The 15,849-nt window shown below is 34.8% G+C and overlaps 1 protein-coding gene across 1 annotated transcript; it reads right to left on the bottom strand.

The window, feature by feature from the left end:
- Positions 1–10,031: 10,031 nt before the first annotated feature.
- On the bottom strand, positions 10,032–13,080 carry LOC149172383 (uncharacterized). Its single transcript, XM_089426304.1, has 2 exons — positions 10,572–13,080; positions 10,032–10,348 (listed from the first exon to the last, which is right to left on the bottom strand). The coding sequence occupies exons 1-2, from the start codon at positions 13,078–13,080 to the stop codon at positions 10,032–10,034; spliced, it is 2,826 nt and encodes a 941-aa protein (XP_089282430.1).
- Positions 13,081–15,849: the final 2,769 nt, after the last annotated feature.

Here is a 15,849-nt window from a genome sequence, read left to right as displayed (position 1 = left end):
ATTGAGGGCTATACCATTGATTCAAAAGACGACTAACCTTAGGAGTGTAGCCCAAAATGGGCTTCCATTGTGCCAATACCCACGCCTCCATATCTAATTAATGAGTCTGGAAGAAGACCCATCCTTAAATAAGAGCACAGTTATGCAGGCTCTGGACTCGGTCCTAGAGTACAACATAGCAGAAATTGAATAGTTTAGGCACCTCAGTTGTTTTGATGTTCCTATGTCGAAATCCCCGTCGAGGTCATGGGATATGGAAAAGTGGATCACCATCCGAAACTAACAAGCCTGATGCATGCGTCAAGACTAGACATGGATGTGATTATGGGGTCCATGTGGCTTGTACATGCACATTCTGCGTGGCATTCGATGGAGGTCGAGAGCCCCCACCCCATGCGCGCTTCGCCTCCAAAGTGGCATGAAGAAATTCCTCATGTATTGATACATCAGCATCTAAAGATGTTAGAAATCCGTCCATGTAGCCATAATAAATCGTAGTCACCACCCTAGGCATGTTAATCAACACCAATCACCAACACCCTAAGAGTTCACCGGGATCGAGGGTCCTCAATTGTTTAGAAAAATAAAATAAAATAAATAAATAAATTCAGAATGGGACTAGGCCGAAAAAGGAAACATTCACCAACGTTTGAGGAATATGGAGGATCAAGAAAAGTCAAACTATCAAGATCACTGGATTGGGAAAATGTCAGAGAATGGGAATAAGATACCCAAGAGAGCAGAGTGTGTGATGCTCCCGCCGCCACCCCAATTTAAAAAATGCATGTATGCAAGGTCGTCTAATCAAAAGTACATGGATTCCAAAACAAATGTTAACGAGGAGATCTGCACAACTCCCAAGTGCATCCACGAAGAGGCACATATAGGATGATGCCAACTAATCGATAGAAAAACACAGACATAAATAAATTAGAATCACCTAATCACACTGTTAGACTGGAAAGTAGAGCTCGGAAATTGTGAAAATGACAGCAGAAAAGTCTTCCACCTTAGCATCACCGAGATCATGCACCAGCGCCACCGCCCACCCAAACTAGTGTATACATAGTAGACCATGAACTAGCACCACTACCCACCCAACCTGGTTCATTCCCAGCAACAACAACACCAACATCCTAAGAACTTCCCCCATAAGTGACAACATCAGAAACTGATATCTTTGAACGACCATGAGATGTTGAAAGAGTTAATCCATTTGCATCAGAGTTTTCGAAAACGGAGTGGTTCCTGTTGTTCAAGGTCCCTAGTATTATCCCCACAAATAACACCCTTAAGAGTGTCTCTCCAATCTCGCATCAGACCTCCTACGAGTTGGACGAGAGTGTTCAAACCATATTAGGACCAGAATGTAGATGGTGCAAAGAAAAAGACAGATAATGTGGAGTAATTTTAGCATATGAGGTGGGAACATGCCCGTGAGAGGAACCATAATAATTCCCATGAAATAAACCCCCACAAGTAGATCCCCACAGAGAAACACTATGAACTGAGCAGGATCCTCCATCCAGAGCGCACATATAGAACAAGGATGTCTGACGATAATGACATGTAAAGAAATCCACCATGTACAATCAAATGAGGATCCACCACCATGAAGCAGTTATAGAAAATCTACCAATAAGCCCCAGAGTAACAAGCTTATAAGGATGGCAGAAACAAAAAGATGAAATGTAGGGCTTTCGGAGAGATATAGAGAGAACCTATGTAGTGAAATGACATAAGGAAACAAAGATGTCCACACTTATATATTATTGGAGACCAACAAATAGGAGATGTGAAACAACAACCATAAACAAAAACAAAATAAACAAAAGAGGACAAGAGCACTTGTGTTCACGTCGGGTCGTATGCAGAGTCCACTACCAGATGTCTGAAGCATATCAACCAAGAGAGTGTTACAGACCATGAATAGGATAAACCACCATGTTACCGCATCGTCGCTCCAGAGCTCCTCCCACCATGTTAGAAGTCGTTATGCTTTTAACATTATAGGTTTATTTGGAATAGAATTTATAGAATTTTAATTTAATTACTAATAGGAAATAACCTCCATGCAATATTTTAGAATACTTTTAGTAATTGTTACACATGAGATTTATTTCAAATGTAGTTATGTCTTTTTATGTTGTTTTAATTAAAAATCGGTCATATGAAATGAACATTGGTATTTTGGATACAATGTATTATTGATAGGCCATGGTATTATAACAAATATTATTTACAAATTAAGAATCTTCATAGTAAACTAAGGGTAAATATCCATGATTAAAAATCTTGTTACATTTTTTCTTTCAAATATTATATGTTTAACTCATATATTATTTCTTTTTACAATTATTATTAATAATATTGATTTAAAATAAAGTAATAATTTAGTTCATTTTTATGATTTTTCAAATTTAGCAATATAATGTGTACAATATTATGAAGTATTTTGATATTTATCTTGGATTAATGCATATTAATAATTACCAACCATTTAATTTATATAATTTTACTAATTAATATTATTATAAAATTTAATAAAAATAAATTAATAAAAATGTATATTAATAATTTATTACATACTACTTGTAATTGAATTTTTATTATTAAAAAGTACACATATTTATAGTCAATTATTTAATTTTATAATTTAAACTTTTGATAAATTTGGAAAATCCCTCTCCATTTTTTTAAATCTTTCTAGTTAAAAGATGGTTAGTCTATAACAATTCAAGGTTCTGGTGCCTACTCAACACTCATAGGTATAGGCATTAAAATTAATGTTTTATGTCATTTACCAAATATCAAATATCAGTTTATTATCATTGTGAACCCACATATGGTTATCGGGCAATTATGTTTTCGCCAACTATTTTGCAAAGAGTGGAGGAGAACAACTAAGTATAAGGGACTCATGTGATAGATACATGCACATGAGTATATCACTTTGCAACGCATAATGAACTGTTGTAAAATAGAAACATGGTTTCCACATGAAGCCACACAGTTGGGTTTGAAAAATCACAATATATCTAGGATAAATATATTTCCTTATCCCTTAATTATCTTCATTGTTTACTTAGTGAGAACCAAATAATGAAGCAACCTCTTTATTTGGTTTCGGAAGTAATCTGCTCATATTTGGGGAAATTTTTTTAAAAGAGTTGATAAAATGGTGTTGAAATTTTTTAAAAGGAGTTGATAAAATGGTGTTGAGCATGTATTATATTTTTTGCAAAAATAATTTGGATGGTTTATCTGGTTTAATTTTTAAGATTTCTATTATTTTTTTTGGTGGTTTTGTGGTATATGATGTTTTAATTCATGGTTTTTTAATATTCTTTAACTAAGGAAAGTTGTAAATGGATTATGGATTTTTGGATAATGAAAGATCCTATATATTGTATTGTGAAAAATGAATTTGAAATATACTACAAATTAGAGGCGTGGCTCTAAATAGTTTGTGTTTTTACTGTAAATTTTTGTATATTATGTTTGATTGTTAATGTTTACTTTTCTATTTATTCAGAATATGTGAGGTGCATTGCATTATCTTAAAGGTATAAAACTTACATTTGGTATCATATCAGTTATTGGTTTTAATGGGATGCATTTATGTCCAAGGGTTTAGTTATATTTGATATATGATTGAACTTTTTGCAGTGGGGGATTTGTGGCAATGATCCTTGGGACAAAATAGAATGGAAAACAATTCAAAAATAGGGATCTATAAATTTAATGGGTAAAGTTTTGTGCTCTGGAAGATTAAGATGGATGATCTTTGGGTAGAAATAGAAATGGGTCACTATGATCAAAGTATTGGACCTATGGGAAAGTCAATAGAAGACTAAACAAAGTTGAATTGGAAAACAAGGAGCCCAATATGATTATCTCTCAAATTCAACTATGGTCTATTGGGGCGACTATTCCTCCCGAGGAAATTTTTCAGTCAACTCTCAACAACCATGTAGCAGGCCATTGGTTTTTAAAAGCTAGAAAAAATGGCATGGATCGTGATATATCAACTACTTTTACTTAAATAATTATTGCTAATTGCACTTAGAATGGGCTCTACAACCTAGTATGAGGGAGATGTTGTCACTTATACTAGGTTGTAGAGTATTATCCAATTTTAAGGTCACAACCATGTAGGAGGCCAATAGTTTTTAAAAGCTAGAAAAGCTAGAAAAAATGGCAAGGTCACAGCCAAGTTGGACGCCAAATTGGCATATGAGACCACCTTGTGTGTGGGACAAGAGACCCACTTTCGCGCAATGACTTGATGCTAAGTCTACAAAGGCATACATACTCTACCCCCTCTTGCTTTGAACTTGTGACTTGTCAAGAGGAAATACATGCTCTTAATCATTAGACCCACTCAAGTTGTATTATTGATACTACATGATATGTAATTCAATTGACATGTGACATATAAAAAAAAATATCTATAATGAAAAATTATCTTAATATCAATTATAAATAACATTATTTTATTATTATTATTATATATATATATATATATATATATATATATATCCAAATTATCTACATCTATATAATTGAAAGTGTGATAGAGATTTTTAATTCTTTCCGTGTTTATGTTTAATATAAAATAAGACATGTAATATTTTAAAAAGTATTAATAACAAAAATATATATATAAATAAAAGAGTCACATAAAATATCTAAAAAAATATTAATAGCAAAAATAATTCTATTGATTATATAAAACAAGTCAAAATAAAAATAAAAATACACTTAAAACATTTTATTAGTATTGTTCAAAACTAGAAATATATTTCAATTCTAAATTTACTAAGAGCAAAAAAAAAAAAAAATCTATACGAGTCAATTTTTTTTAAATTCTAGATGGAAAATAAATAACATCTTCAAATCCTCTTAAAACTTGATAAATCTAAAATTAGATTAATCTATACTAATAATATTATAAATAAATTCATAAATAAAATTAGTCATAGTCTAAAAATTATGTTTTTTGCCCTGAAAGTTATGGAAATTCAGTCTATATTTTGAAAAAATCTGGCAAGGAATTTTGTAAAAGCTATCAAAATTCATAATTTTAGGTGCCTTAAAAGTTTTTGATGGTGCTGAATCCATTTCCACCATCAAAAACATGATTCAAAAGCTGCATCTACAATATTTTTTGAATTTTTTTTAATCCAGATTCCAGCCACTTTTAGCCATCCAAACAATTCTTCGGCCTCCTCCTTAAACTACTCCATAAAATTATATCTAAAACAATTAATTAAAAAAGTACTAAATATCAGCAAAATTATAAACAAAGATTTTCAAAATCCAATGAGTCAATGTCAATGTATACGGCACCCTGGTTTTGCTTGCCACTCGAAGACTTCTTTAAATTTAATGTGATGCCAAAAGAAAAGTAATTACAGGTTTCATATGAATAGTTATGGCAAAGAAAATTAGGAGTAGTTTAAAGTGTAAAAGTGGTTAAATAATCTGGAATGCGTGGTGTAACTTGAAGTTTAAATTTTGTCGGAACAATGAGAAATGAGAAATGAGAAAAAGTTCATGTATTTGAATTAAAGTAAGTTTCATCACTAATTTCGTTTTTCTAGTTTGAGTTTTGGTGTTTGAAATTTATTTGCAGGAATCTCATTCGAAGCAGTTGCTTTTTCATTTTTGTCATTTAAAGAAAAAAGAGAATTTTATAATATGTGCGTAGCAATAACGTAGAAATATCTCTGCCGTTGTGGAGACTTCGCAGATCCAGAGTCCCGGAGATCCAACTTCAAAATATGGTTTGAAATTGGAAAGCAACATGTGCGCAGGACTTTTGTTGGAATATGGACAGAATGGACGCCAACCATCTCCCTGAATTCCCAACATTATCGGGGCAATGTTTAACGTTTTCCGAACTTTTTTCCAACATTCTCCATCTTTAAGAAAAAAGCGAGAAATTTCTAGTTTTGCGTAGGGCGGTGATCTAATAAATGAATATTGTTTTTGACCAAAAGTGGCATCATATCAAGATATTCCCACTGTAAATTATATACAAACCATAAGAAAGTGCCAACCGATTGCACAGGACGATGGACTCCAATATACAACACGGACCCCACAGCAACAGTATTATAATAATAATAATAATATGTGGAAGGCAAATAAGGAGAATGAAACCATTGGGCAAATGTGGCTGCAAAAGCCATGCGTTATCTGTCTGCATCCAAAGATATAGAATTTTTGGGACATGGATTCCCGATGGTATCATTGAACGGCACTTTTCAGTTTTTTTAGAAGAAAAATTGGGTTTTACATTAATTAAATGTGTTAAAAGCTGATGTAACACGCTACTCTGATCATTCAGGTCAACTTAACCTGAGGTTGCGCCGGGTTACCAATTTGGGCATAAGTAAATAAATATAAGATTTTGTATATTTATTTATTTATTTATTTATATATATAAATTAATTAGATTATTCAAGTAGTTTTTAAATGATACTAGTAATACTTTTCCTCTCTCGGATTTTAACAATTTTTTTTGGTAATTATTTGAATGTAAGGAAGGCCTTTATAAGATTAAGATTTTGATTCCTTGCAAAATGATGTTCTTTACAAACTCCTTATTAACTTATTTACGTGAACTCAATATTCCTAAAAGAATTTCAAGTTGTTCCTCGTCATTAACATGATGATCATTAATGAAGGTTTTCTAAGCACAAGAATGAATTTATAAGTTTAAGTGATTGTTTTATTTTATATTCACTTTTGTATAGTTTTTTTATCTGATATATTTTAGATTATTTTTTTAAAAAGAGGTTTTTTTAACAATTTAAATCTTCTTGATGTCATATATTCTAATGTGATTTTTTATTTTTTTTACATTACTTCTATAATGAATTTTTTCATTATAGGAATTGTGTTTTCTTTATTAGAATAATATGCTCAATTATGTAATGTTTAAATTCTAGAAATTTGTTAAATTAATGAGAAAATTTTGTTCCATTGAGATAAGTTTATAACAATAGTATCATATCATTTTAATCCTTAAAATTAATTTGAAATCTATTCTTGAGAATTTTGAAGTAGGCTAATGATGTGGGTTTAAATATAAGGAGCCAGACTTGAAGCTGTTAAAAATTGTAACTAGGTTCAGTCTTCATAATGACATGTGTAATCATGATTTTATGTAATTGATGTAAAGAAGATAAATAAAATTATCTTATAATGCTTAAGTCATGGGTTTCATGCTCAACGAATTTTATCTTATAGTTAAGGCTCCCATTGTGAGCATTTAGGGTTGGTCATCATGTCAAAAAGTCTAATGAGTCAATGTCAAAGATTGAAGACCCATTTTGGGCATATTATACAATGTAAAATAGTGAAGTAAATTGTGTTACAAACCATCCAAGACCTTGTGACAAGTTCATTTTATAGTTAAGGCTCCCATTGTGAGCATTTAGGGTTGGTCATCATGTCAAAAAGTCTAATGAGTCAATGTCAAAGATTGCAGACCCATTTTGGGCATATTATACAATGTAAAATAGTGAAGTAAATTTTGTTACAAACCATCCAAGACCTTGTGACAAGTTCTACTTCATGTCTGCCTTCAAAAGAGATGAAAATCATTATTGTCAAGCATGTCAGCCTAGTCACCAAGGGTAATTCGACCTCTTATCCATGGAAAAACTACTATAAATAGAAACTCAAGCTCACTTGTATGGCATCAATCAATTTGGGAAGGCCTATAGTCCAACGAGGAGAAAGAGTAGTCGAAATATCTTTGGTCTATTTTGGTGAATTCCTCCCACACATGCGAAGATGACAAGTATTTTCTACTGCTAAAAGAAGCTGAGTTGTTACAGTTATCTTATAAGACCGAATCGAGGAAGAAGAACAAGTCTTTCATCAAATCGAGTTAAAAGAGAAAGTCATGTTTTCCAAGAGAAGAAGATCAAGGGATCAAATCACCATCTATCTCTCACACGTGTTACAATTAGGGTTTCTGTAGAGGTCAAGCGTTGTAGGTCTCATCTAAGAAGTTGAATTTTGAAGGGAAGTTGAGATACAAACTTAATCAAGTAAGCTGACCATAATTCACTCAAGGAAGAAGAAAGCAGACTTATGACTTAGTCATGGAGAGGTTTATAGGTCAAGGGTCTTGGTCTTGCAATTCCTCACTTGAAGATTCTATAAGACGAAAAAATTGTTTGGGTTTTTCTCTCAAGTTGGAGAGGTTTGGGCCATGGCTGATCACCTGCATTTTGTGTCTCTTGTCTCTTTATTGTTTATGCTTTGCTAGTTGTTTGATGAAGAAGAATAGTATAATAATCTAAGTAAATAGAAAAACCTAATCTAAAGAATTAAAAAGCATTCACAAGCAGTTATCACCAAAGAGAAATCTCGTAATCCTAATGCCCTAGATTTCTCAACAGAATCTAATGCAAATTTTAAGACCAAATCTAGAGCCAAATCTTAAGAAAAAGAGTATAAGAAACATATCTAGAGTCACACCCAAAGCTTAGGCTAGAGTTGTAAGATCTAGTATCCATAGATTCTAGGTTAAGCTCATTTAGGGTGAAGGTAGGAAGATAGTGCTAGAAAGATAATGATAGGTTGAGACAATGCCTAGCTAGTGTATAAAATTTTCAAGGGCTCCATATAATTTTTTATAGTGACCATCAAAAGTTAAATTGCAAATATGTAGTAAAAAAATTAAGCTAATTGTTAGATATAAATGAATAATTAATAAATTATAATAATTTTGATATGTGAGATATGAACAATTAGAGTCTCTTAAAATCTACTTATACAAAATATTGATCACGTTCCTTTATAACATGAAATATATATATCTATATCTATATATATATATATAACTTCATCAAATCAAAATAAATAAATTTTTACATTCACAATCCCCTAGTATCCATTCTCACTACACACCTACTACTAATTGTAATATCACTTCACACTAATTATCATGATTCTCTTAAACACTATTTTCATCTCTTAAATAACCACCAACTTCAACCATTTGCCACCTAACCAGTGCTTCCTTCCTCTCTTAAATAATCACCAACGTCAACCACTTTCCACCTACCATTACCTCCTCATCCACTAATTGCCACATATTACACTTCCCACCTATAGAAAGTCTCATCTACTAACTAAACGACCACTCTTTAATGTGGAAAATCTAAAATAAATCATGTGGAATTTGAAACTTCAAGGTCGGTCATAGGCTCTATTAGAAATAATCCTTCCACTATATAGTGACGATATAAAAGAGATCATCATTGGAATGATTGAAGATATTTTTGAGTGTTTTCTAAAAAAATTCAATAAGCTAGGCATAACATTTACCGAAAGAGCGTGTGAGTTGTACATTCTTTCCAAAATAGTTCACAAACTAGAATTAGAATTGGGTGTGTGAGTTGTACATTGTTCTCTCCAAAATAGTTCACAAACTAGATTTGGGAATATGAGGGGAAAAAATCCACTACTACTTCAAGAGTGAGGTTAAAGTAATGAAAAGTACAAATAGAAAATAAATTATCCCCAAATACACTCTTTTTTCCAAAAACCGCATCCAATATAGGTACCTTTGAAATACCGTGGGGCATGAAGAAAGCCATTTGGCATTTAACACTACAATTATGTTAAATAGTTACACAACAAGTTAATAAATTATTTTTTGTAAGTAGCAAAAGAAGGTCATCTCCAAGGAAATGATAATACTTAATATTTATATAATGTTGTGAGAGGAACTTGTTTTCTTTTGCATTACATTCTATATTATTTTTTTCATTACTTTAACATGGAAAAACGCAGGTATAGGCATTCTTTCAAATAATAATACAATGTCAAAAGTTATATAACCTGGTATTTAGAGAGATAATACAATGTCCCAAAGTAATAATACAGTTTGGGACATGGTATCTAGAAAGATACAAAGCGTCACAGAGCATAATCTGACTGACGTAGATTGACAAATGAAGCTAATCCATCGACATCGACATCGACATCGACATCAACTTCATCTATAGGAAATATGTGAGCATCTGGACTATCTCCCGCATGGTAGGCCTATCCACCGGCTGTTCTTGTGTGCATAGCAGAGCCACGAAAAATATGTGCATCGCTTCTCGCATCGGGACATCGCTGAGCCTGGGATCTATAATCTTCCTAACTTCATCTCTTTTCCAATTCGTCATCTTCTTCACCCACCCTGTGATGTTCATGCCTTCCTCAAATTCACATTCACCCACTGCCTCTTTACCCGTAATCAGCTCAAGCAGAACCACACCGAAGCTGTATACGTCGCTCTTCTCGTCCAGTTTCAGAGTGTATAGGTACTCTGCTAATTCAATAATCAGCGTTAAGTTGAATGTTAGACGCAGAAACAAATTTAAAATAAGATGAAAAATTAAGAATGTTTCGACTTTATTGAAATGATTTTGTTCTATATCTTCCACACCAGTCGTCTGGACAGTAAAACTACGATAAATAGATAAATTGGCTATGGACTACAATAAATAAATTAGTTCTAAAATGAGAAAAAGATTGATACATCAATTTACCAGGAGCAATGTAGCCAAAGGATCCTGGTATTGAGGTCGTGGGCTCCAAGGTACCAGAATGATGCAAGAACTTGGCCAAGCCAAAATCTGCAACATGTGCTTCAAAGTTGGAGTCCAGAAGAATGTTGCTGGATTTGACGTCGCGATGAATGATACTCGGCTGACAATCATGGTGAAGATAGCACAATCCCTCGGCAGCCTCCACTGCTATTTTGTACCTGTTATCCCAATCCAGATGCCGTCCATTGTTTCCATGAAGCAGCTCTGTTAGGTTTCCATTAGGCATGTATTCATACACCAGAAGATTGGCGTCATGGTTGGAGCAAAATGCCAGCAATCTAACTATGTGACGATGGCGGATTTTTCCCAAAGTACTGATTTCCGCAGAGAAACCATAATCGTTCGCACGTCCATTGAAGGTGCCAATACTCGTGAGCTTCTTGACTGCAATTTGTTCACCATCATGCATGATCCCTCTATATACAATTCCCGCTCCTCCTCTGCCGATTGTGTTCTCCTCTTTTATGCATTTCAAGACGTCGTCGGTCCCAAAGTTGACTTTCTGGAAGGTCGTCATCTGGCAGGACCTGCCCTCGCCTTCTTTCCTAACTGTTCTTGCCTTATTTACGGCTGCCAGACATGCCAAGGCCAGCGAGCAGAAGATGACCAGTCCAAACGCTAAGAGAGCTAAGAGAAGTCCAACTTTGGTGTGTCTCGACCCACAAGAGCGTAAGTGTGCTCCGCATAAATATGGATTCCCACTTACATTGACAAAATAAAACAGACTACTGTCTGGAACCAGGCCTGAAAAATTGTTGTATGAGAAATCCGCGTATATCATCTTTTTGCCAAACTCTCTTGGGATGCTCTCGTTCAACTGATTTCTGGATACGTTCAGATGGTTCAGATTTTTCATCCTGCTGATTTCCACTGGGATTGGACCACTGAACTCATTCTGGCTGAGATCAATGGATTCAAGTAAAGTACAGTTGCTAATCTCCCTAGGAATCATACCATTAAACCTGTTTTTGCTGAAATCGATCGTAGAAATATCCATCAGTCGGCCAATCTCTGGTGGGAGATTACCCGTTAATCGATTTCCATGGATGAGAAGCATCCGCAAACCAGATAATTTACCTATGGAAGAAGGAAGAGAACCGCTCAAACGATTATTGGAAATATCAAGCCGCAATAGCATGGAGGATACAGCATTAATTTGCTCCGATATGCTCCCACTCAGATAATTGTTCTGCAGTTGGATCACAGTCAGCATGGGTAAGTACAGTAAGCCTGCAGGGATCGAACCATTCAAATAATTTTTCTGCATGAGGACCATATGAAGAGAATTACATTTTCCCAAAGAATCAGGAATAGGGCCGAAGAATAAATTATTTTCTACTGTCAAATTCTCTAGCTTTCCACCCTTACAGAGATTCTGAGGGATGGGACCGGTCAGTTTGTTGTAAGAAATGTCCATTTCCACTAATTGTCCACTGACGCCCAGTTGCTGAGGCACCTGGCCTGTGAAATTGTTCCCCCAAAGGTTCAAATCCTCCAAATATGGCAAATCACCAATGAAAGGTGGAATCTCGCCATGTAGTATGTTCGAGGACAGATACAGCTCTTTTAACTCTTTTAGCTCCGAGAGTTGCATGGGTATTTGTCCAGAGAGAGAGTTATTGGACAGATCCATGCATATTAAGCTCGTAAGATTACCCAGTTCGGGGGGAATACGGCCAGTGATGCTATTATCATATAAATACATTGCAGCTAGATTTTTCAGACCACCAAGCTGAGAAGGAAGAGCACCAGTAAGACCACAACCAGACATATCGAGTTCCACAAGCTTGCTCAAATTTCCTATCTCTACAGGAATATCTCCATCGAATACATTGTAATAGCCTAAATAAAGTGTTTTCAAGTTCCCCAGATTGCCCAGCTCTCTTGGTATTCTTCCATTTAAACTATTTCCATACAATGAAAGATATTCTAAATTCGTTAAATTCCCATACTCACAAGGAATGCTTCCCGAAAAGAAATTTCCTCCCAGCTCAAGATGCTTGAGCTTCGCTAGATAGCTCACATCAAGTGGCAATGCCCCTGACAAATTGTTGTAAAAGACATCAAGGACCTTTAGATTCTTCAACTTTGATATGTTGGAGGGCAGGCTTCCAGTGAGAAAGTTGTTGGAGATGTTGAGGAAACGGAGGGCTTGCAGATTTGTGACCTCAGTAGGAAATGGTCCGGAAATACTCATGTAGGAGAGATGTAGAGCCACTACTTGGCCAACATGGTCACATTGGACGCCAGTCCACGAGCAATAGGTGGTGTGATTGGAGACACTCCAGGTATCTAACAGACGACTAGAATCGGCCATTCCTTCTTTCATTGAAATCAGCACTCTGGCATCTCGATGGAATGATGAATCGGTGATCATAGCAGATGATGGGTATAGAAACAAGGAAATGAGGAAAAAGGAGATGTCAATGGCGAGTTTATGCTTCCTCATCTCGTAATGAATGAATCAATGTTGACAACTCCCTGATTGTCGCAGTGGAACAGAATTCTCAGAACTACAATTATGGAAGTACTCTCATTAACCACACAGACCGACTACTCCAAGAGGCCGATGGTTGCAAAAATATGTTGGGTATAATATGAAGCAGCGCACTTAATATAGACAATCCCAGAGTACTGTACTTGTCCACACAACCAGCAGTGGGAATTTGCGCAAGGAAGATGTACACAATAGTATTCTACTTTCAGTCTTTTTGTGAACTGTAGATGGTCGGGGGATATTTAAAATGTCTAAATTATAAATTTTATAACAAAAATTATCCCCTTATTAACTCACCCTCTGCTTAAATTCCTTCCTGTCGTTACCACTGAGAGGCTCAATTATCCCCTTATTATCTACTTAAATTCCTTCTTATCCGGGCTAAATGGTTTAATTTTGCATCGATCGCAAAAACAAAGAGCCGTGTCACCTGCTTTCTCGGAGAGCGTTTCACTTACGGTTTCATGAGGAACACCAATAACAGGATATAAACGAACCATGTGAGGAATATGCTTTGTGTGCAATTTTTTAATGAACTTTGTCATTACATTTTGCCACTTCGAACATTTCCTCGGAGCCATAAGGAAATTTCGTATACACAGAGGCAATAGAAATTTCTTCGGAGCCAATAGAAATTTTCGAGAGGCAAAAATATGGTTTGAAGTTGCGTGCCGCAGGACTTAGAACGCGGAAAGAATGAAAGCCATGAATTTGCGTAAAGAATGAGAGACTTGCATTTCCGGACAACGCGGAAAGATTGAAAAATCTGAATTTCCAAGATTTTCCTGTGGACGCTTGACATTAAGCAAGTCCCTTTCTCATCGTTCTCCAAAATAATAGGACAACTTTAAATCACATCCGAGTTTTATTTTTAAGTCTGATCTCACTTTCTGCATTGTTTTATTTTTAACCATGTTTAATAATTAAGAAATATCTAATATTGTAAAAGGATAGTTAGAAAGTTAAGCAATACATATCTTACACTCACAATCAAATACATATATCACACTCTAAAGTATTTAATATTGATATATGTTCAATTTTATAACTGGCATGCTCTAAACCTTGGGAAATGTAACTTTTAAAAAAGAACCTATATGATATAAACATTGATAAATAATTAAGAATTTTATAGTAATATACAGAAGGTTAGTGGCCCGATATGTTCCACAAGTTCCCCAAATTTAAAAGGAGGATGGTATTGTATTTGACAAAGTTGATTGCATTGGAGAATATGTTTCAAAAGGTTTTATCGTATTTGGGATATATTAATTATAATTTATATATATATATATATATATATATATATATATTAATTTGAATAGAATATTTTAGAATATTTTTAAGATAAAATATAAACAGAATAGAAAAGAAGGAGATGTAGCTCACAGGTGTGGCCTGCACCTAGAGACTACACTCACAAAATAGAGAGATCACTCTCGTACACTCTATTACCATCAATGAAAAGATTACATCATTAAATACAACTCTGGAAATCAGGGAGTTGCAACCACACTCCTAAATTCTAGGAACAAATCCTAAACTAAGGAGATTCATTACAACTATGTAACCATTTCTCCATTAATACAAGATAATGTTTAATTATTTTCAACTCCCCCCTTAATGGAGAAAGGGTTCTCCTGGACTCCTAACATCCCTCTAAACAATTCAAACTTTATTCGTGCAAGAGGCTTTGCAAAAATATCAGCCACATTGTCACAAGTTTTACAATATTCAACAATAATTTCCTTTGACTGTACTTTCTCTCTAATAAAATGGAGCTGAGTGTCTATATGTTTGGTGTTTTTATGGAACACTGGATTGTGTGCCAATTTAATGGTACTCTGGTTGTCGCTTTTGATGGAAGTGGAATTCTTCTGTTCTTTTCCTGCATCCTTGAGAAGCCTTCTCAACCAGATCGCTTCACACGTCGTTGCACACAATGCTTGATACTCAGCTTCACATGATGACAAAGCTACAGTACTCTGCTTCTTACTACTCCATGCTATGACCCCGGATCCTATGTTGAATGCATAACCTGTGATGGACTTTCGATCATCCAGGTTACCTGCCCAGTCTGAGTCTGAAAAACCTGCTAGAGTAACATCAGATACGTCAGTGTATAAAATACCATAATTAACAGTACCACATAGATACCTTAACACGTTCTTTGCTGCTATCTAGTGACTTTCATGCGGTTTTGACATAAATTGGCTCAACACACTAACAGAGTATGCTAAGTCAGGTCTGGTTGTTGTAAGATATATCAAGCTGCCAACCAGTTGTCGGTACATTGTAGCATCAACCTCTTTAGTGCCGTCATCACTTCTCAACTTCAGATTCTGCTGCAAAGGTGTCGCTGCTGATCTACACTGATCTATACCAAACTTTTCCAACAGATTTCTGGCATACTTCCCTTGGGTAAGAAAAGTTTGCCCAGTATCTCTGCATACTTCCAATCCCAGACAGTAATGAAGGCTTCCGAGATCCTTCATCTCAAAAACTTGTGCCATAAGCCTTTTGATTTCTCTGATTAAATCATCTGCATCTCCTGTTATAATCATGTCATCCACATACAAAGAAATCAAAATAATCTGCCTCTGATTATTATACTTGGTATACAAATTTGGGTCATTTAAGCTCCTATGAAAGCCATGCTCTAAAAAGAAAGAATCAACCTTTTCGTACCAAGACCTGGGTGCTTGCTTTAAACCATATAAA

Source organism: Pinus tabuliformis, chromosome 4_2 (genome assembly GCF_031772625.1).
Source record: "Pinus tabuliformis cultivar Carrire ecotype Pingquan chromosome 4_2, CPIR1, whole genome shotgun sequence".
Classification (NCBI taxonomy): domain Eukaryota; kingdom Viridiplantae; phylum Streptophyta; class Pinopsida; order Pinales; family Pinaceae; genus Pinus; species Pinus tabuliformis.
The sequence above is the reverse complement of the archived record's forward strand: the minus strand, read 5'-3'. Positions and strand labels throughout refer to the sequence as shown.